The 22,227-nt window shown below is 46.5% G+C and overlaps 1 protein-coding gene across 1 annotated transcript in view; it reads right to left on the bottom strand.

The window, feature by feature from the left end:
- Positions 1–1,703: 1,703 nt before the first annotated feature.
- Positions 1,704–22,227, bottom strand: part of LOC100490049 — a 61,187-nt gene continuing 40,663 nt past the window's right edge. The window contains exons 19-30 of the mRNA XM_031904045.1: positions 21,770–22,046; positions 20,772–20,926; positions 19,974–20,181; positions 17,480–17,634; positions 14,841–15,117; positions 13,541–13,695; positions 13,185–13,458; positions 9,806–9,960; positions 5,262–5,529; positions 3,822–3,976; positions 2,525–2,774; positions 1,704–1,969 (exon numbers count right to left, since the gene is read on the bottom strand). Of these exons, the coding sequence (XP_031759905.1) occupies positions 1,813–1,969; positions 2,525–2,774; positions 3,822–3,976; positions 5,262–5,529; positions 9,806–9,960; positions 13,185–13,458; positions 13,541–13,695; positions 14,841–15,117; positions 17,480–17,634; positions 19,974–20,181; positions 20,772–20,926; positions 21,770–22,046 (2,486 nt within the window). The 3' untranslated portion in view covers positions 1,704–1,812. The remainder of the gene's footprint in view (positions 1,970–2,524; positions 2,775–3,821; positions 3,977–5,261; positions 5,530–9,805; positions 9,961–13,184; positions 13,459–13,540; positions 13,696–14,840; positions 15,118–17,479; positions 17,635–19,973; positions 20,182–20,771; positions 20,927–21,769; positions 22,047–22,227) is intronic.

Raw genomic sequence — 22,227 nt, 5'->3', positions numbered from 1 at the left:
CTAGCTCCTTTTTCATTGCCCCCGCCGCTTGTCAATACACGGTGGGGGCAATGAGCTATCGCGTAGCCACCATCCCCCCCTCCCCCGGAACTGCGCATGTGCCCGGTCGGCTTGGCCCACCCCTGGGCCTGAGCAATACCCCATTTAGGGGCATATTTATTATGCTGTGCAATTTGCCCAAAAACTGTGTAAAAAAGCTTTGCACCGACTGTGTCCGGCTTCTCGCCCGTATTTCCCCTCTGGCAAAACAAACAGCTTTAGAGATGACATCATCCATTCATCGTATGACATCACTGCGAATAATGGGCGTGGCAGATGCATTGGTATTGCCCATGGGATTAAATATTGCTTGGAAATGTGTTGGTAAATCCCCTGCCATGAACTTCTGATCCCACTGAGAGAGGGAAGAATTTATACACTTTTCCCTCCTAAGAACAAACTTCAAGCAGATTTAAACTAGGGACTAATACCTAAACCTACTAACCAGTATTTATAACTAGCTGCTCATTTCCCATTGCTTTTTTGGCATCTGCTCTTCAGATATGTTATCAGTGAGAACACTCATGTATTATAAGGGATAATGTACCCCCTACTGTAAATGATAAGGATATTAGCAGTCACTGAGGGGTTCTGTGCCCCCCATATAAAGGCACAAGGCTGCAGGCTGAGTTATACAGGGAACTCTGAGTATCACTCATGTATTATAAGGGATAATGTACCCCCTACTGTAAATGATAAGGATATTAGCAGTCACTGAGGGGTTCTGTGCCCCCCATATAAAGGCACAAGGCTGCAGGCTGAGTTATACAGGGAACTCTGAGTATCACTCATGTATTATAAGGGATACTGTACCCCCTACTGTAAATGATAAGGATATTAGCAGTCACTGAGGGGTTCTGTGCCCATATAAAGGCACAAGGCTGCAGGCTGAGTTATACAGGGAACTCTGAGTATCACTCATGTATTATAAGGGATAATGTACCCCCTACTGTAAATGATAAGGATATTAGCAGTCACTGAGGGGTTCTGTGCCCCCCATATAAAGGCACAAGGCTGCAGGCTGAGTTATACAGGGAACTCTGAGTATCACTCATGTATTATAAGGGATAATGTACCCCCTACTGTAAATGATAAGGATATTAGCAGTCACTGAGGGGTTCTGTGCCCCCCATATAAAGGCACAAGGCTGCAGGCTGAGTTATACAGGGAACTCTGAGTATCACTCATGTATTATAAGGGATAATGTACCCCCTACTGTAAATGATAAGGATATTAGCAGTCACTGAGGGGTTCTGTGCCCCCCATATAAAGGCACAAGGCTGCAGGCTGAGTTATACAGGGAACTCTGAGTATCACTCATGTATTATAAGGGATAATGTACCCCTACTGTAAATGATAAGGATATTAGCAGTCACTGAGGGGTTCTGTGCCCATATAAAGGCACAAGGCTGCAGGCTGAGTTATACAGGGAACTCTGAGTATCACTCATGTATTATAAGGGATAATGTACCCCCTACTGTAAATGATAAGGATATTAGCAGTCACTGAGGGGTTCTGTGCCCCCCATATAAAGGCACAAGGCTGCAGGCTGAGTTATACAGGGAACTCTGAGTATCACTCATGTATTATAAGGGATAATGTACCCCCTACTGTAAATGATAAGGATATTAGCAGTCACAGGCATATGACAAATAAGACGAGGCTCAGTAAACCAGGGTTTGTTTATTGTGACAGAAGCCAGTTCTTTGTCTAACAACTTGTGTAATTGGTTTATTAGTACATACAGTGATACAGTGACAAACAGGATGGATTTCATTGGCCGGTGTAAGGCCGGTGCCCATAGACCTCCACTTCACACAGGGAGAGAGATTGCGAGCGCCCCGGAATGAGCACAGTGACATAACGCCCCTCCATCCCATAACAATAGACAGTGGTGGCATCTTGGAAGACCTCAGTGATGGTGGCGCATCTGGGGAGAGAGAAATATTGGCCTTGTATCTGCAGCAACACACACGGGGCCCATTCACCTTCCCTCTCACTGCTGGTCCCATGATTCCCTGCTGCTGCTATCCTCCCTACTAATCTACTAGCCCCCAACTCTTTCTTCATAAACTCTTCTGGATATAAATATATGGAGGGCAGGGCCAGTCCCCTATTTGGACCCCTGTGAGACATTCAGAGACATTTCTGACCTGGGGATTAGACCCAATTACACTCTCCCTTTGGGTCTTAGGACTTATTTTCCTACTTAAATAAAACTCTGTCCCCTTAACCCTGGGTTCCCATAGGCCGGTGGGATAGCAGGGTATCAGTTGTGTCACCTACACAACAATAGAAATCAATGTTCCTATTCGTAGAACTTACCTCTGTATAGTAGCAAATGAAAATCTTGGATATTTCTTGGCCAATGCCCTGTGCCACCCAAATCTGCCGAACCCCCCGACTCCCTGACATGGTTTCACCCCTTTACACTAAATGGGAAAAGCTACAAGCAAAAAAGAAATAGGAGATTATTGGGACTCACGGTGGGTTGTTTGTCAATAAATCTCCAACCTGTATCTCAGCTCCCAATAGTCGCTCCCCCGCTCCCACTATGAGTACGGCCCCAATCCTGTAGGTTCCCATCAGGTCCAGCCGCCACCAAGCCGGACTCTCCTCATTCGTCTGGGTGCAGCTGTTTGTGTCTTTATTGCCATCGATGGCTCTTTCTGCCCCGTACTGACGGCCTCTCGTGGAGCTCTGCCGGACTTCCCCTGATCTGGCCAAGTTTATTCCTAAATATACAGATACAGATCATTATATATAAGGTTTGGGGGTGCAGGAGTATAGGGGGGCCAGTGGGGTCCCTGACTGATGTACAATATCAATATATGTGTGAGATACAGATCATTATCCCCAAGGTTTGGGGGTGCAGGAGTATAGGGGGGCCAGTGGGGTCCCTGACTGATGTACAATATCAATATATGTGTGAGATACAGATCATTATCCCAAGGTTTGGGGGTGCAGGAGTATAGGGGGGCCAGTGGGGTCCCTGACTGATGTACAATATCAATATATGTGTGAGATACAGATCATTATCCCCAAGGTTTGGGGGTGCAGGAGTATAGGGGGGCCAGTGGGGTCCCTGACTGATGTACAATATCAATATATGTGTGAGATACAGATCATTATCCCCAAGGTTTGGGGGTGCAGGAGTATAGGGGGGCCAGTGGGGTCCCTGACTGATGTACAATATATGTGTGAGATACAGATCCTTATCCCCAAGGTTTGGGGGTGCAGGAGTATTGGGGGGTCAGTGGGGTCCCTGACTGATGTACAATATCAATATATGTGTGAGATACAGATCATTATCCCCAAGGTTTGGGGTGCAGGAGTATAGGGGGGCCAGTGGGGTCTGATAGCCAATAAGGGCTGACACCCTATATAAGCCCATCCCTCCTCACATTCCATGCCTGAGCATTGACTTTACATTGGGCACTGTGACTTGCCCCAGCTCTTGTTCCCTGCCCTTGCCCTGTTCTAGATTCACCCCTGTTCTGCTACTGTTCTTGTTCCTGGTTCTGTTCCATTCTTGTTACTGCTCAAGTCTTCGCCTGCTCTGTCCCACTTCATCCATTCTACAGTTTTTCTGTCCTGCTCTTATCTAGTCTTAAAGACGCAACTTTCCCTTCTCCTCTCTAGCGCCCCCTACCTATTCCTCACAGAGGGGTGAAGCTCCTAACAAAAACAGGACAGGCACAGGGGTGACAATGGAGCCAAGATGGTGGCATATATAGAAAAAAGTCTAAAAATCAAGTACATGGGGAAGGTTTCACATTTACCTTCCTGATTTATAGATTCCTCCCCATAAACCTCCACTTCACAGAGCTGGAGATATTCTTCTCTCCCAGGAATCACCACACTCACATAGCGACCCTCCGTCCCATTACAGGACAGGGTGATGTTGGTTTGGGAGACATCGGTGATGGTGCCGCATCTGGGGAAATGGAACATTATAGGATCATAAGATGAAGTCAGTCTTCATTTCACTTCATTTTCTTTTTTTTTATGAAATATTAGCGACTTGTTCTACAAGTACATTGTGCATAGTGTTTTATACAATGCTGTGTTCTCCCCAGAAACATAAAAGCCAAGTTGCATGGGAGTACTGGCAAGTCCATTCATCAGATCAGGCCAGGCTAGGTAGCTATAAACTATGAGCAAACTTAGGGGGCTGTTCCTGCTGAATTGTGCTTAGTACAGGGGAATCCCTATGTGCCATAGTTTTATGGTATCTCTCTGTACAGGCTATGAGCAAACTTAGGGGGCTGTTCCTGCTGAATTGTGCTTAGTACAGGGGAATCCCTATGTGCCATAGTTTTATGGTATCTTTCTGTACAGGCTATGAGCACACTTAGGGGGCTGTTCCTGCTGAATTGTGCTTAGTACAGGGGAATCCCTATGTGCCATAGTTTTATGGTATCTCTCTGTACAGGCTATGGGCAAACTTAGGGGGCTGTTCCTGCTGAATTGTGCTTAGTACAGGGGAATCCCTATGTGCCATAGTTTTATGATATCTCTCTGTACAGGCTATGAGCAAAACTTAGGGGGCTGTTCCTGCTGAATTGTGCTTAGTACAGGGGAATCCCTATGTGCATAGTTTATGGTATCTCTCTGTACAGGCTATGAGCAAACTTAGGGGGCTGTTCCTGCTGAATTGTGCTTAGTACAGGGGAATCCCTATGTGCCATAGTTTTATGGTATCTCTCTGTACAGGCTATGAGCAAACTTAGGGGGCTGTTCCTGCTGAATTGTGCTTAGTACAGGGGAATCCCTATGTGCCATAGTTTTATGGTATCTCTCTGTACAGGCTATGAGCAACTTAGGGGGCTGTTCCTGCTTAATTGTGCTTAGTACAGGGGAATCCCTTGCATAGTTTGGTATCTCTGTACAGGCTTGAGCAACTTAGGGGGCTGTTCCTGCTGAATTGTGCTTAGTACAGGGGAATCCCTATGTGCCATAGTTTTATGGTATCTCTCTTTACAGGCTATGAGCAAACTTAGGGGGCTGTTCCTGCTGAATTGTGCTTAGTACAGGGGAATCCCTATGTGCCATAGTTTTATGGTATCTCTCTGTACAGGCTATGGGCAAACTTAGGGGGCTGTTCCTGCTGAATTGTGCTTAGTACAGGGGAATCCCTATGTGCCATAGTTTTATGGTATCTCTCTGTACATTGTATAAGAAATGATATTGGGGTGAATATAAAACACTCTGGGACTCACACAGGGTTGTTATTATTTTCAAAATCTCCAACACGAATTTCTGCTCCTCTCAGACGCTCGCTCTGTTCCATCCGGGTCACTATCACTGTCTGAACGTTGTATCTCTTTTTCAGGTCCAGCCGCCACCAAGCCGGAGGGTCACACTGAGTGTGGGTACAGGGGGGGGTGTGGGGGTTTGTTCCTTTAACACCATCAACAGCGGCAGCAGCGCCGCACTCCGGCCTGTAGGTGGAGCTCTGACTGACCTCCCCTGACTGTGCCAGATTATCTGCAAAAGGGGCAGAACATTGATGGTTTAGGGATTATGAACATAAACCTGTGTGTAACTGTTTAGTATAACTGAGTAGGACTTGTAGTAGCAGCTTTGCCAGCGGGGTTCTATCCACACTCCTTGGTGGAGCTTAAGGATCCCAGTTCTATCCGTCATACGGCTGCAGAACCGTCAAAATGCTCAATTTTAGACGTGCAGACTTTGCCAGTATAAGGGCATCTCTGCAATGTGTCAGCTGGGAAAGGCTTTTCATGGGGTTAGGCACAGAAGGAAAATGGAACATCTTTATAACATTGCTTTGTAGGTATACACAACAGTATATTCCCCTTGTAAGCAAGGAGAGGCATCGCAAAGCAAAACCTTTATGGCTGAATAAAAGTGTTAGTGTCGGGGTTGGTAAGAAAAAACCTGCTTTTAGGGCATTCAAGTTAGCTGGGGCAGCGGAAACTTTCATCAGGTACAAGGGGGCAAATAAAGCAGCAAAAAAGCTATCAGGCAAGCTAAAATAGAGATGGAAAGGGATATTGCTGCTAGGAGTAAAAAGAATCCAAAATTATTTTTTAATTATGTGAATAGTAAAAAAATGAAGCAAGAAGGGGTGGGAACTTTATTATCACGGGGGGGGTAAGTTGGTTGATGAGAACGGGGAAAAAGTTGAAATTTTGAACTCTTATTTTCCATCTGTCTATACATCTGAGGAGCCAGATAATGAAGGCTTCCCTTGTAATATGCCCAGTGCTAGTAATTTAGCTACGGACGCATGGGTCACTCAGGGGGGAATTCAAAAGAGACTTGAACATGTAAAGGTAAACAAAGGTCCAGGGCCGGATGGGATTCATCCCAGGGTATTAAATGAGCTGAGCGCTGTGATTGCCAAACCTCTTCACATAATTTCCCAGGATTCATTGAGGTCTGGCATGGTGCCGAGAGACTGGCGGATTGCTAATGTGGTGCCGGTATTTAAAAAGGGATCCCGTTCTCAGCCTGAAAACTATAGGCCTGTTAGTCTGACATCAGTAGTAGGAAAGCTTCTGGAAGGGGTAATAAGGGATAGGGTACTTGAATACATTGCAGTTCACAATACTATTAGTTTGTGCCACATGGGTTTATGGGTAACAGATCTTGCCAGACTAATTTAGTCGCCTTTTATGAGGAGGTGAGCAGGAACCTCGATGCTGGAATGGCAGTGGATGGGATCTACTTGGACTTTGCTAAAGCATTTGATACAGTACCTCACAGAAGGTTAATGATCAAATTGAGGAATATTGGCCTAGAACATAATATCTGTAATTGGATAGAGAACTGGCTGAAGGATAGAGTACAAAGAGTGGGGGGAAATGGAACATTTTCTAATTGGGCCAGTGTGGTTAGTGGGTACCGCAGGGGTCAGTCCTTGGGCCTTTGCTTTTTAACTTGTTTATTAATGCCCTGGAGGGGGGCATAGACAGTACTGTTTCTATTTTTGCTGATGACACAAAATTGTGCAGAACTATAAGTTCCATGCAGGATGTGCCGCTTTGCAGAGAGATTTGACTGGGAAACTGGGCAGCAAACTGGGAAATGAGGTTCAATGTTGATAAGTGCAAAGTTATGCACTTTGGTAGAAATAATATAAACGCAAACTATCTACTGAATGGGAGTGTGTTGGGGGGATCCTTAATGGAGAAGGATCTGGGGGTTTTTGTAGATAACAAGTTGTCTAATTCCAGGCAGTGTCATTCTGTGGCTACTAAAGCAAATAAAGTGCTGTCTTGTATAAAAAAGGGCATTGACTCAAGGGATGAAACATAATTTTGCCCCTTTATAGGTCCCTGGTAAGGTCTCACCTTGAGTATGGGGGGCAGTAACAGTGAGTATGGGGGGCAGTAACAGTGAGTATGGGGGGCAGTAACAGTGAGTATAGGGGCAGTAACAGTGAGTATAGGGGCAGTTACAGTGAGTATGGGGGGGGCAGTAACAGTGAGTATGGGGGGCAGTGAGTGTGAGTATGGGGGGCAGTAACAGTGAGTATAGGGGCATTTACAGTGAGTATGGGGGGCAGTTACAGTGAATATGGGGGGCAGTAACAGTGAGTATGGGGGGCAGTGAGTGTTAGTATGGGGGGCAGTGACAGTGAGTATGGGGGGCAGTGACAGTGAGTATGGGGGGCAGTAACAGTGAGCATGGGGGGCAGTGACAGTGAGTATGGGGGGCAGTGACAGTGAGTATGGGGGGCAGTGACAGTGAGTATGGGGGGCAGTAACAGTGAGCATGGGGGGCAGTGACAGGGAGTATGGGGGGCAGTGACAGTGAGTATGGGGGGCAGTAAGAGTGAGTATGGGGGGCAGTGACAGGGAGTATGGGGGGCAGTGACAGTGAGTATGGGGGGCAGTTACAGTGAATATGGGGGGCAGTAACAGTGAGTATGGGGGGCAGTGAGTGTTAGTATGGGGGGCAGTGACAGTGAGTATGGGAGGCAGTGACAGTGAGTATGGGGGGCAGTAACAGTGAGTATGGGGGGCAGTGACAGTGAGTATGGGGGGCAGTGACAGTGAGTATGGGGGGCAGTGACAGTGAGTATAGGGGGCAGTAACAGTGAGCATGGGGGGCAGTGACAGGGAGTATGGGGGGCAGTGACAGTGAGTATGGGGGGCAGTGACAGTGAGTATGGGGGGCAGTAACAGTGAGCATGGGGGGCAGTGACAGGGAGTATGGGGGGCAGTGACAGTGAGTATGGGGGGGCAGTAACAGTGAGTATGGGGGGCAGTAACAGTGAGTATGGGGGCAGTAACAGTGAGTATGGGGGGCAGTAACAGTGAGTATGGGGGGCAGTTTTGGGCTCCAGTCCTTAAGAAGGATATTAATGAGCTGGAGAGAGTGCAGAGACTGCAACTAAACTGGTAAAGGGGATGGAAGGGTTAAACTATGAGGTTAGACTGTCAGGGTTGGGGTTGTTTTCTCTGGAAAAGAGGCGCTTGCGAGGGGACATGATTACTCTGTACAAGTACATTAGAGGGGATTATAGGCAGTTGGGGGATGTTCTTTTTTCCCATAAAAACAATCAGCGCACCAGAGGTCACCCCTTTAGATTAGAGGAACGGAGCTTCCATTTGAAGCAGCGTAGGGGGTTCCTCACGGTGAGGGCAGTGAGGGGGTTGGGGAATGCCCTGCCGGGGGATGTTGGGTAGGGGGTTCCTCACGGTGAGGGCAGTGAGGGGGTTGGGGAATGCCCTGCCGGGGGATGTTGGGTAGGGGGTTCCTCACGGTGAGGGCAGTGAGGGGGTTGGGGAATGCCCTGCCGGGGGATGTTGGGTAGGTGGTTTTTCACGGTGAGGGCAGTGAGGGGGTTGGGGAATGCCCTGCCGGGGGATGTTGGGTAGGGGGTTCCTCACGGTGAGGGCAGTGAGGGGGTTGGGGAATGCCCTGCCGGGGGATGTTGGGTAGGGGGTTCCTCACGGTGAGGGCAGTGAGGGGGTTGGGGAATGCCCTGCCGGGGGATGTTGGGTAGGGGGTTCCTCACGGTGAGGGCAGTGAGGGGGTTGGGGAATGCCCTGCCGGGGGATGTTGGGTAGGGGGTTCCTCACGGTGAGGGCAGTGAGGGGGTTGGGGAATGCCCTGCCGGGGGATGTTGGGTAGGGGGTTCCTCACGGTGAGGGCAGTGAGGGGGTTGGGGAATGCCCTGCCGGGGGGGGTTGGGTAGGGGGTTCCTCACGGTGAGGGCAGTGAGGGGGTTGGGGAATGCCCTGCCGGGGGATGTTGGGTAGGGGGTTCCTCACGGTGAGGGCAGTGAGGGGGTTGGGGAATGCCCTGCCGGGGGATGTTGGGTAGGGGGTTCCTCATGGTGAGGGCAGTGAGGGGGTTGGGGAATGCCCTGCCGGGGGATGTTGGGTAGGGGGTTCCTCACGGTGAGGGCAGTGAGGGGGTTGGGGAATGCCCCTAGTGATGGGGTAATGGCAGATTCTGTTAATGCCTATAAGAGGGGCCTGGATGAGTTTTTGAACAAGCAGAATATCCAAGGCTATTGTGATACTAATATCTACAGTTAGTACTAGTGGGTGTATTTATAGTTTATGTATGTGAGTGTATAGATTGGTAGGTGTGGGTTAGGTGTGCTGGGTTTACTTGGATGGGTTGAACTTGATGGACACTGGTCTTTTTTCAACCCTATGTAACTATGTAACCCAACAAGGGATACAGCAATTCCTTACTCATTAAACCCTGAGTTAAGGAATGAAACACGTATCATACAACTGTGATATAGTGGAATTGTTTTATTGTGCATCAGTTCCCTTACCTTTATAACCAGTAGATTCCTCCCCATAAACCTCCACTTCACAGAGCTGGAGAACTGCTGCCCTCCTGGGAATAACCACACTCACATAGCGACCCTCCATCCCCTCACAGCACAGAGTGATAATGGCTTTGGTGCCTTCAGTGACGGTCCCACACCTGGGGGGAAAGTGAGTAGAGTAACCATGAAACTGCCACCTGGGAAGGAAAATGTATGTACAAGACACCTGTACTGTAGGTATTTTATTGTATTCTTCTGCCCTGTGTGTCAGCAGCCCAGATACCCCCAACTCCCACTGAATTGAAAAGGGAGGGGCAACCCAACTGAACCCCTGTGGGATGGAACCCCGACTGTGAGCCTAATCCCCAACATCACTGCCCAACCTCACTAATGCTCTTGTGGCTGAATGGGACCAACTCCCAGCAACACTGTTCCAACATCTAGTGGGAACCTTCCCAGAAGGGCAGGGGCAGTTATAGCAGCAAGGGGAGGGGCAACCCAACTGACCCCCTGTGGGATGGAACCCCGACTGTAAGCCTGATCCCCAACATCACTGCCCAACCTCACTAATGCCCTTGTGGCTGAATGGGAGCAACTCCCAGCAACACTGTTCCACCATCTAGTGGGAACCTTCCCAGAAGGGTAGGGGCAGTTATAGCAGCAAGGGGAGGGGCAACCCAACTGACCCCTGTGGGATGGAACCCCGACTGTGAGCCTGATCCCCAACATCACTGCCCAACCTCACTAATGCTCTTGTGGCTGAATGGGAGCAACTCCCAGCAACACTGTTCCACCATCTAGTGGGAACCTTCCCAGAAGGGTAGGGGCAGTTATAGCAGCAAGGGGAGGGGCAACCCAACTGAACCCCCGTGGGATGGAACCCCGACTGTGAGCCTGACCCCCAACATCACTGCCCAACCTCACTAATGCTCTTGTGGCTGAATGGGAGCAACTCCCAGCAACACTGTTCCACCATCTAGTGGGAACCTTCCCAGAAGGGTAGGGGCAGTTATAGCAGCAAGGGGAGGGGCAACCCAACTGACCCCTGTGGGATGGAACCCCGACTGTGAGCCTGACCCACAACATCACTGCCCAACCTCACTAATGCTCTTGTGGCTGAATGGGAGCAACTCCCAGCAACACTGTTCCACCATCTAGTGGGAACCTTCCCAGAAGGGTAGGGGCAGTTATCGCAGCAAGGGGAGGGGCTGTTGGTTTCTGGGGGAGCAGGGGTGCTGATACTTTTGGTAATATAGTGTTCATACAGATAAGCATGTAGACAATCTGACCCTCAAATACACAAAAGCGCATATACAGTGGTTCTCAAAAGTTTGTGAAGCCTTTAAAATGTTCTATATTTTTATATGAATGTGACCTAAAACAGTCCTAAAAGTAGTGAAACAAATGAAACAAATATGATTATATTTGGTCATGTATTTATTGAAAAAGGAATGGTCCAATAACATATCTGTGCAGGGTTGGACTGGGAAGTGCAGGGCTGCCGCAGGGCCCCCCACTCCCCTCAAGGGGCCCCACTTCCCCCCTTTCCTGAGTGTGTGTGGCAAAAGTAAGTGTATCCTTGGGATCCAGCAAAGCCTGATCTCACATACAACACATCTGTGGATGGGTATCATGGCTGCAACAAATGAGGTATCTGAGGACCTCAGAAAGAGTTGTTGATGCCCATAAAGCTGGAAAAGGTTACAAGACTATTGCTAAAGAGTTTAGACTCCACCAATCAACAGTCAGACTGATTGTGTACAAAAGGAGAAAATTCAAGACTGTTGTTACCCTACTCAGAAGTGGTCAACCGTCAGAGATAAGTCCAACTGCAAGGCAGCATCTACTAGTCTCAGAGGTCACACTCAGGAACCCAGGGGAACTTCTAAGCATCTGAAGGCCTGGCTCATATTGGCCAATGTTGATGTTCATGAGTTCCACCATCAGGAGAACACTGAACAGCAATGGGGTGTGTGGCAGGGGGACAGGAGAAAGCCACTGCTCCCCCACAAAAATATTGCTGAGCGTCTATTGTTTGCTAAAGATCATGTGAACAAACAAGATGAGTGGAAGGATGTTTTGTGGACGGACAAAGCCAAAATAGATGAGCGTTACATTTGTGTAACATGGTGGTGGGAGTGTTCTGGTTTGGGCCTGTTTTGCTGCATCTGGGCCTGGATGGCTTCTATTCATTAATGGAACAATGTGTCAAGACATCTGTCCGTGAAGTAAATCTCAGGAGATAGTGGGTCACGCAGTGAGACAACCATCCTAAACACACAAGTGGTTCTACCAAAGACTGGTTAAAGAAGAATAAAGTGAATGTTGTGGAATGGCCAATGGTCAAAGTCCTGACCTTCATCCAACGGAATGTTGTGGAAAGACATAAAGTGAGGGGTTTATGTGAGGAAACCCACCAACATCAAAGAGCTGGAGCTGTTCTGTACATTCCAAGAGCTGGAGCTGTTCTGTACGTTCCAAGAGCTGGAGCTGTTCTGTACGTTCCAAGAGCTGGAACTGTTCTGTAAGTTCCAAGAGCTGGAACTGTTCTGTACGTTCCAAGAGCTGGAGCTGTTCGGTACGTTCCAAGAGCTGGAACTGTTCTGTAGGTTCCAAGAGCTGGAGCTGTCCTGTACGTTCCAAGAGTTAGAGCTGTCCTGTACGTTCCAAGAGCTGGAGCTGTTCTGTACGTTCCAAGTACTGGAGCTTTTCTGTATGTTCCAAGAGCTGGAGCTGTTCTGTACATTCCAAGAGCTGGAGCTGTCCTGTACGTTCCAAGAGCTGGAGCTGTTCTGTACGTTCCAAGAGCTGGAGCTGTTCTGTACGTTCCAAGTGCTGGAGCTTTTCTGTATGTTCCAAGAGCTTGAGCTGTTCTGTACAATCCAAGAGCTGGAGCTGTTCTGTACGTTCCAAGAGCTGGAGCTGTTCTGTACGTTCCAAGAGCTGGAGCTGTTCTGTACGTTCCAAGAGCTGGAGCTGTTCTGTACGTTCCAAGAGCTGGAGCTGTTCTGTACGTTCCAAGAGCTGGAGCTGTTCTGTATGGAGGAATGGGCTCACATTTACATGCAGTTTTTGCTGCACAAGGGGGTCACACAGCACATGACCAAATATAATCATTTTTCTTTAATTTGTTGAACTAGGATTTCTTTGTCTACTTTTAGGACTTGTTTGAGAAATCAGATGATATTTTAGGTCACATTCATATAAAAAATATACAAAGGGCTCACAAACCATCAAGCACCACTGTAGGTGAGTATGACATGTCCATTCACTGTAAGAGCAGTACGATTTCTCTGCCCACGCCCAGTCTTTGCTGTTCATCCAATCAGAGGGCTCGTTATTTCAGAGAATACTCAGCGATAAAGGAGTTTTGGGGACTCACACTGGGTTGTTATCATCTGCGTAATTTCCAATACGAATCTCGGCTCCCAAGAGACGTTCCCAGCAGCAGTCCCCTCTGTTCACTATGATCACTGTCTGGACTTTGTACCTCTTCTTCAGGTCCAGTCGCCACCAGGCCGGGCTATCGCTGTTCGTGTGGGTACAGGGGTGAGTGAAGAGATCGGTCACTTTGATGCCGTCAGTGGCTGCCTCGGCAGGGTATGAGTCGAAAGTGGAGCTTTGCCAAGCTTCCCCAAGTCTCGCCAGATTAACTCCTATAAATGTAAAGTGAAACCGAGTGAGGTGCCCGGTGCTGTGATGCCCATTAAGGGCTGCTGTGTTATATAGGGGACTTACCTGTGGGGTCGGGAATCTTCTCCCCATAGACCTCCACTTCACAGAGGGTGAGATATTCCCTGCGCCCGGGAATCACCACACTCACATAGCGACCCTCCATCCCGTTACAGCGCAGGGTGACGGTGCCTATAGAAACGTCAGTGATGGTGGCGCATCTGGGGAGACACCCAGTAACCCCATTATAAACTGGCCAACTGGAAAGAGTAACAGAAGTAAAGAAACCCTCTTGCTTCACGCTATGTGCATCTGCCCAGTGCCCTGATTGGCCTTTAGGGTTATCATAGCACGGCTGGGTTATTATAGTCTAATATTAATGGACTGAGGCGAGGGAGGAGCAAGAGCCCATTAGCACGAGTCCATACCTGCCATTGGTTCAGTATAGGTGCATTCTGCCTCCTTGTGCGTAATTTCCTATTTAAAGGGAAACTATACCCCCGAACAATCTCTATACAAATATATTGCATAAACAGCTCATGTGTAAAACCCTGCTTCATCTAAATAAACCATTTTCATATAAATATACTTGTTTAGCAGTATGTGCCATTGGGTAATCCTAAATAGGAAACTGCCATTTTATGTACTAAGGGCCGCCCCCTGGGATCATAGGAGTCACAGTGCACACAAACAAGCCAAGGCACACATACATGCTAGGCCCCATCAGCCAATGAATGGGCAGAGTTCTGCCTTTTGCTCCCACACTACTTCCTGTTACAGTTAGAGCTGCATCACTTCCTGTCAGCTGATCTCTGAGGGGGCACACAGCCCATCACTAAATGGCGGCTCAAGGGAAAGGATGTAAAAGGGCAATATTTACTGATATATATATTCCAGTTTGGGGAGATTCTTTAATAGGCCACTTAACATAATATAAACTGTCTGTTGGTTACGTATTCATTCTGGGGGTGTAGTTTCCCTTTAATTGTCCATTTAGTTCATGTGAGTATTAGAAGTCACAAGTCAACAGGCATTTTTTTTCGCAGCTACGGTGCAACTCTTTTTACACTCCCAACTTTTTTTTTCTCCAATTGAATTAAAGTCAGTGGGTGTTTTATTCTCCCTTCTACTGACTTTTTTTTGTACGCACGCGACTTTTATTTACGCGCGTCACTTTTCTCACACTCTATTAACGTCAATAGGCGATTTTGTTTTTTCCCACGGGACAATTTGCAAAAATGAAAAATGTGGAAATTAGCTGCAAATCCATTCCTGGTGTAAAAATTTGCTCATCGCCAGTCACATAATGATACGGCAGCCAATCAAAAGATAGCAGAGAGCAATCCAGGGGGTGTTTGGGACTCACACTGGGTTCTTATTATCTGCTGAATCTCCAATGCGAATTTCGGCTCCCAACAGGCGCTCCCTTGTATCGTCCATCCGGTACACTAGGAACACGTACTCAACCGCAAACCTGGACTTCAGATCCAACCGCCACCAAGGTGGCTTGTCATCGCTGGTATGGGCACAGGGGTAAATGGACAGATATGTGAGCTTTATACCGTCAATAGCCGTCTCAGCAACATGTGATGAAAGGAAAGTTGAACTCTGCACCACTTCTCCTTGTCTCGCCAAGTTGACTCCTAAAGAATAAGAATGGTCGGTGCTGCATTGTATACTGGCTGGGGGTTAATACAAAAAATCAATAAAACATTAATTAAACCCAATAGGATTGTTTTGGTTCAAATAAGGGGTAATTATATCTTAGTTGGGATCAAGTACAGGTACTGTTTTATTATTACAGAGAAAAGGGAATCATTTAACCATTAAATAAACCCAATAGGGCTGTTCTGCCCCAATAAGGGGTAATTATATCTTAGTTGGGATCAAGTACAGGTACTGTTTTATTATTACAGAGAAAAGGGAATCATTTAACCATGAAATAAACCCAATAGGGCTGTTCTGCCCCCAATAAGGGGTAATTATATCTTAGTTGGGATCAAGTACAGGTACTGTTTTATTATTACAGAGAAAAGGGAATCATTTAACCATGAAATAAACCCAATAGGGCTGTTCTGCCCCAATAAGGGGTAATTATATCTTAGTTGGGATCAAGTACAGGTACTGTTTTATTATTACAGAGAAAAAGGAATCATTTAACCATGAAATAAACCCAATAGGGCTGTTCTGCCCCCAATAAGGGGTAATTATATCTTAGTTGGGATCAAGTACAGGTACTGTTTTATTATTACAGAGAAAAGGGAATCATTTAACCATGAAATAAACCCAATAGGGCTGTTCTGCCCCAATAAGGGGTAATTATATCTTAGTTCGGATCAAGTACAGGTACTGTTTTATTAATACAGAGAAAAAGGAATCATTTAACTGTAGGGGTTTACCAAAAACGGGCCCTTAGGACAGGAACCCCTAGGACAGACCACAGGGTGGTGCTGGGAAACAGGGACACTGGGATGACTGGGTTGCACATGGTTAATAGGGTGTACAAGTGTAGTTCGGGTTATGGCCACAGGGTGGTGTATAGGCCCATATAAGGGAAGCAGCAGGTGCTGTGTGGAGAGTCCTGGGATTGCTCCAGTAATGGAGTGGGTGTCCCGGGCACAGTTCTGAGATAGGAGTTTTGTGATAGATCGCTCTAGGAGTGATATGTAGAGTAGCGAGTTTAGAATGGGCGGACATGGCCCCTCCAGGAGTAGTAAGCGAGGTTAAGACCTCCCGGCAGTACATCAGCCGGAGTGCAGGGAATTAAGTGGCTAGGGAAGGTGTACCAAGGCACCACCAGTCCAGGAGGCCGGATCTGAGGATGCCCAGTGAGAGTACCGGTGTGGGTCCCTGTGGGGTAACGTCCTAGCGTGAGTACCGGGGGAACTCTATGGTAGAGTGTCTTGCCGTGAGTACCGGGGAGAGCCCCTAGATGGGAACACATGTCGGGAGTACCGTTGGGTAGGCCAACAGGAGATGGTACTCAATGAGATGTATGGAGATATACCCTGCACTGTATACTATGGTTAAGCTGCTCCTGGAGAGGTGTCCGTCCAATAAACCTTTTCATTTACTTCATTCATATACCCGTGTGGTGAGATCTATTAGTCCGGAGGGGCACATCAACCTATGAAGTTCCCAGGGGGTAGGAAATAAGTCCATACCACTATCCCTGGGTGGAGGCACGCCATTGCTGGGAAACGCCTGTCCCCATAATAAGCGGGGCTCAGGGCTCCTGTAGCGCCAAAGCAAGCAAGTAGTACCACAGTATTTGCAAGGTGGGCTACATAACCATGAAATAAACCCAATAGGGCTGTTCTGCCCCCAATAAGGGGTAATTATATCTTAGTTGGGATCAAGTACAGGTACTGTTTTATTATTACAGAGAAAAGGGAATCATTTAACCATGAAATAAACCCAATAGGGCTGTTCTGCCCCCAATAAGGGGTAATTATATCTTAGTTGGGATCAAGTACAGGTACTGTTTTATTATTACAGAGAAAGGGGAATCATTTAACCATTAAATAAACCCAATAGGGCTGTTCTGCCCCAATAAGGGGTAATTATATCTTAGTTGGGATCAAGTACAGGTACTGTTTTATTATTACAGAGAAAGGGGAATCATTTAACCATTAAATAAACCCAATAGGGCTGTTCTGCCCCAATAAGGGGTAATTATATCTTAGTTGGGATCAAGTACAGGTACTGTTTTATTATTACAGAGAAAAGGGAATCATTTAACCATTAAATAAACCCAATAGGGCTGTTCTGCCCCCAATAAGGGGTAATTATATCTTAGTTGGGATCAAGTACAGGTACTGTTTTATTATTACAGAGAAAACGAAAATCATTTTGAAAAATCTGAATTATTTGATTAAAATGGAGTCTATGGGAGATGACCTTTCCATAATTCGGAACTTTCTGGATAATGGATTTCCGGATAAGGGGTCCGATACCTGTACAATCAAAGCTTTGCAAACCCGTTCCAGCCCTGGGAGCCCTTACCTTTATAATCAGCTGACTCCTCCCCATAGACTTCTACCTCGCTGAGCTGGAGATACTCTGCGGAATGGCGGATGAGCACAGTGACATAATAACCCGCCATTCCCTCGCAGGGCACAGTGATGGAGCCGGTGGAGACTTCGGTGATGGTGCCGCACCTGGGGGAATAAACCCATCAAATGGAAAGATTGATATAATAAAATGCAACACAAAGGAATCCCATTGGTTTGGCCTTGTGTGTATTCAAGGTGCCCATCACCTCCTTTTATTCCTGGCTTTGCCTTTCATTTCTATCATTACATTAACAATAGTAAAGTATATATTATATTATTATATATTGAGGGGGCTAGAAGTAAAATAAGGGAAATAGGTGAAATGAGGTGGAAAGAGAAGGGTAATTATATATTATATTATTATATATTGAGGGGGGCGAGAAATAAAATAAGGGAAATAGATGAAATGAGGTGGGAAGAGAAGGGTAATTAATTAAATACATAGTTATATAGTTAATATGAGATTTAAAAAGTTCATCAAGTTCAACTCTTCCAAGTGAACCCCAGTGCATATATATACTGTATATATATATAACCTATACTCCTATAAACTGTATATACTATACATTCATTCATTTTATCATATTTAATTGTTAACATTAAAAGACAAATCACCATAAATACAAACGCCAGAGGTCTACTGAACAGTTTGCTCAATATACATGGATATATCAAAGTCTGTGGCCTCTATGGTCCCCACAGATATGATTATAAATAGAGATGTAGCGAACCTCACAAAAAAAGTTCGCGAACCCGTTCGCGAACTTCTGCCAAAAAGTGCGAACTTTTGCAAACTTTGCGAACCCCATAGACTTCAATGGGAAGGCGAACTTTAAAAACTAGAAAAGCCATTTCTGGCCAGAAAACTGATTTTAAAGTTGTTTAAAGGGTGCCCCGACCTGGGCAGTGACATGCAGGAGGGGGATCAAGGGCAAAAATGTCTCTTAAAAATACATTGTTGACACAGCGTTGCGTTTTGTGCTGTAAAGGGCAGAAATCACACTACATTTCTAAACTTGTGTAATAAACTGCTTTAAAACGTCCGGCGTCTACATGCCAATCAAGTCGTGTAAAGGTTACAGCCGTTTCACGCCCAAAGACAAAACGATGCAGTAGTGGATACGGAATATATTATTGCTGGTGGAAAAACATCGCTCAGCAAAAGCAAACAGCACTGGACACATTAAAGAACAGTAACTTAAATTTCTGGTTGGTGCTGGGGGTGAACTACTAGGAGCAGCACACCAGTCCTCAACACAGCTAGACTAATAGCACTGGGCTCTATAAATTACAGTAGCAAACACACACAGACGGAGCTGCAGTACACAATGAAAAGAAGAGTAACAGTAATCAGAAAATAAAAGCAGTCCTTACAAGGACTATTGGGTTACAGCAGATGATCAGCAGGACAGCTGCCCACAGCAGCTACATACAGAGCAGTAGAAAGTAGATTACTAGTCAGCAAAGCTACCTAAACTGTCCCTCAAACCCCTGCACAGCTCTCTCCCTATGCTAACTCATCAAGCACACACAGGCAGAATGTAAAATGGCTGCTGGGCTTCGGTTTATATATGGAAGGGAGTGGTCCGGGGGTGGTCCAGGAGGGAGAGCTGCCTGATTGGCTGCCATGTATCTGCTGGCTCTGGGGTGAGAGGTCAAAATTTGGCTCCAGCTAAGGCGAACCCAAAATTGCGAACTTTGCTAAAAGTTCGCGAACTTGCGAACACCCGATTTTCGTGCGAATTAGTTCTCCGGCGAACAGTTCGCTACATCTCTAATTATAAACAAAAGAACCACAAAAGCTAGAAACACATCCACACAACACTATAGCAGAGCAGCCCGGTGGGCAGGGAGGGGGCAGATTATCCCTATTTCAAGAGGTCAAGACACCATTTCAGATCTCCGGTTCTTCTCATTATAGAAGAAGACTACAAATTCCATTCTGAACAGGACCATCGCTGGGCAGCTTTCCTTCCATCATTCATTTCTACAGACCTGGTAAAGGAGACTGGTCCTGCCCAGCTAGAGATTTAGGGAAATTATTTCCATCTGTTCTTGGTGAGGAAAAAAAAGAAGGAATATTTCACCCAGTATTAAATCTCAAACCTCTAAACCCCTTTGTAAGAAAGGAGAGGTTTTACATGGAGTCAATGCGCTCAGTTCTAGCAGCAGTAGAACCAGAAGCCTTCTTCTCCGCCATAGACCTATAAATACAATTCATCACAAAGACCAACAATTTCTAAGATTTGCCATCACAGGTGAGGTGTAGTCTCTTTTAAATTTGCTCCCCCCCAGATACTAAGGGTCCCACTCATTGTCTCCTGATAGCTTGCCCTATTTGTACCTAATACAAGTCTTGGATGTCCCACCTAACTTGAATGGTTTGTAGAAGAGACGTAGGAAAAAAGAGAGTAAAGAAGACAAAGGAGGTGTTTGGAACTTACACTGGGTTGTTAATATCCACTGAATCTCCAACACGAATCTCAGATCCTAACAGGTGCTCTTTGTGTTCATCCAGCCTGTGCACTATGACCACTTTTTGGACCTTGTATCTTTTCTTCAGGTCCAGCCGCCACCAAGTCAAGTTGTAATTATTGGTGTGGGCACAGGGGTGAATAAACAGATGGGCCATTGCAATGTTAGAAACAGATGCTACTCCAGGATATACAGACAGGTAGGTACAAAATGGGGAAAAGATAATCAAAAATGTTAGATTATAGGATTGGTTGGGTATTAAGCTAAAAATGACATGTTTAAACCAATGGCCTGATGTGTCTTTATTTTGGAAATGCAAAAGTATATTTGTCTTCCTGATAATTTTGTTCTGGCAAAAAAATGTATTTTGTGACAAAAAAAATATTTTTGTGCTCACAGAATTAATTTTGTGCTGACAAATCAAGTTTTCTGATTTTTGTAGTCACATAAAATGCTGTACAAGTTCCACAGTACAATGTAAACAATTGGCAATTGCTAAGTACTGGGCTTCTCTGTAGCTGAGTAGTGTGGGGTAATGACTTGAGAGGGGCATTAAACACACGGCATGAGGCAAGCATTATTATGGGGCAGACAGTAGGCTCCATTGGGCTGTTACTGACTGATACTAGGGGCAAAGCAAGGATTGTATGATTGGTGTTTACGTTTTATTCAGTCTAAATGCAATGTAATTGATTAATAACAATATTTAGAGTTATTCTATGCAGATTTGATACAATAAAAGCAATTGCCTCTCCGGCAGGGTTTACCTCTCTGGGTTGTAGCTTCCTCCCCATAAACCTCCACTTCACAAAGACTGAGAAATTCCTCCCGCCCAGGAATCACCACACTCACATAGCGACCCTCCATCCCATTACAGCACAGAGTGATGGTGAGTTGGGAGACGTCCGTGACTGTACCACACCTGGGGCAAAAGGACATTTATGGGATTGGTCTGTTATTTATAAATCGTTTATGTTGACAACATGGACAAAGATCTCAGATTATGTACCTGCCAACATATAGGATTTCCCCTCACTGCCATCAGCTCTGTGGATTGTGAGCGAGGCAGTGTTTTATGGGGGAGGCAGTGTTTTATGGGGGAGGCTTCCTGAGTCGCACCTCATCTCTATTGTAGTCATTGGTTCCAACAGTGATTTATTTCAGTCTCTAATTCATTCACAAGTGTCTGTGTTTCTAGGGTTGGGCACATAAGGGGACAGATTGAGCAGCCTGGGGGAGGAGTATAAAGGATCCAATGAAGAGAGAGGGAATTGGGGTCCTGGGGTAACTGGGCAGTACCAGGGAGGAACATTATGGAGAATTGTGAAATACTTGTACCGCCCTTAGTTGGCGTTGTACCAACTAGTCCAGGGAATCAGGGCTGTATTTAGTTTGGTGCCACCCTAGGTGCTGGACCTAAATACACCCCCTACGGGATAAAATGAAAAAACAGCAGCACTCCGGAAAATGTTGTAGAAAAAAGTGACTTTACTCAAGTGCACACAGCAACGTTTCGGGCTTAAACCAGCCCTTTATCAAGCCTAAGTACACCCCCTACGTCACTTCCGCAGCACTAGCCAACCCCCTACCCCTCACAGCCACCCCCCAAACCTGCCCCCCAGGCACAGGCCCTCAGGTGTCTATATATATAAATATGGCCCTGCAGTGAAGTAGCAGCCCTGTGGCACCCTTATGTGTTACTGGGTGCAGACAAGTCACCCTTCCCACTCACAGACAGCACAGAAAGAGGGTATTTAGGACTCACACGGGGTTGTTATTCTCTTCTGAATCTCCGACTCGGATCTCGGCTCCAAGCAGGCGCTCGCTGCAACAGTCTCCCCTATTGACTATGACCACTGTCTCCATCTTGTACCTCTTCCCCAGGTCCAACTGCCACCAAGCTGGGCTGTCGTATTGGGTGTGAGAGCACGGGTTGAAAAAAGTAACTGTGTCTTTAACACCATCGATAACTGTCTCCGCATTGTATTCAGGTCTGTAGTCTGAGCTTTGTTTGGCGTTTCCTGACCTCGCCAGATTGGGAGCTTTATAAACAAGCAGTGTATTGTGTGAGACCCCAGCCTGCTCTGGCCAATCACATGTAAGTACCTGGCGCAAGCGAACCCTGAAATGATCATATGCCTGGACCTTGAGTTAATTCTAGGGTCTCCTTAGTGGCCTGCGGCAATAGCTACAACTGACTTGCACCAAGCAAATGGGACATTA

Source organism: Xenopus tropicalis, chromosome 6 (assembly GCF_000004195.4).
Source record: "Xenopus tropicalis strain Nigerian chromosome 6, UCB_Xtro_10.0, whole genome shotgun sequence".
Taxonomy (NCBI): domain Eukaryota; kingdom Metazoa; phylum Chordata; class Amphibia; order Anura; family Pipidae; genus Xenopus; species Xenopus tropicalis.
Note: the sequence above shows the minus strand (reverse complement) of the source record. Positions and strands in the feature narration are given on the sequence as shown.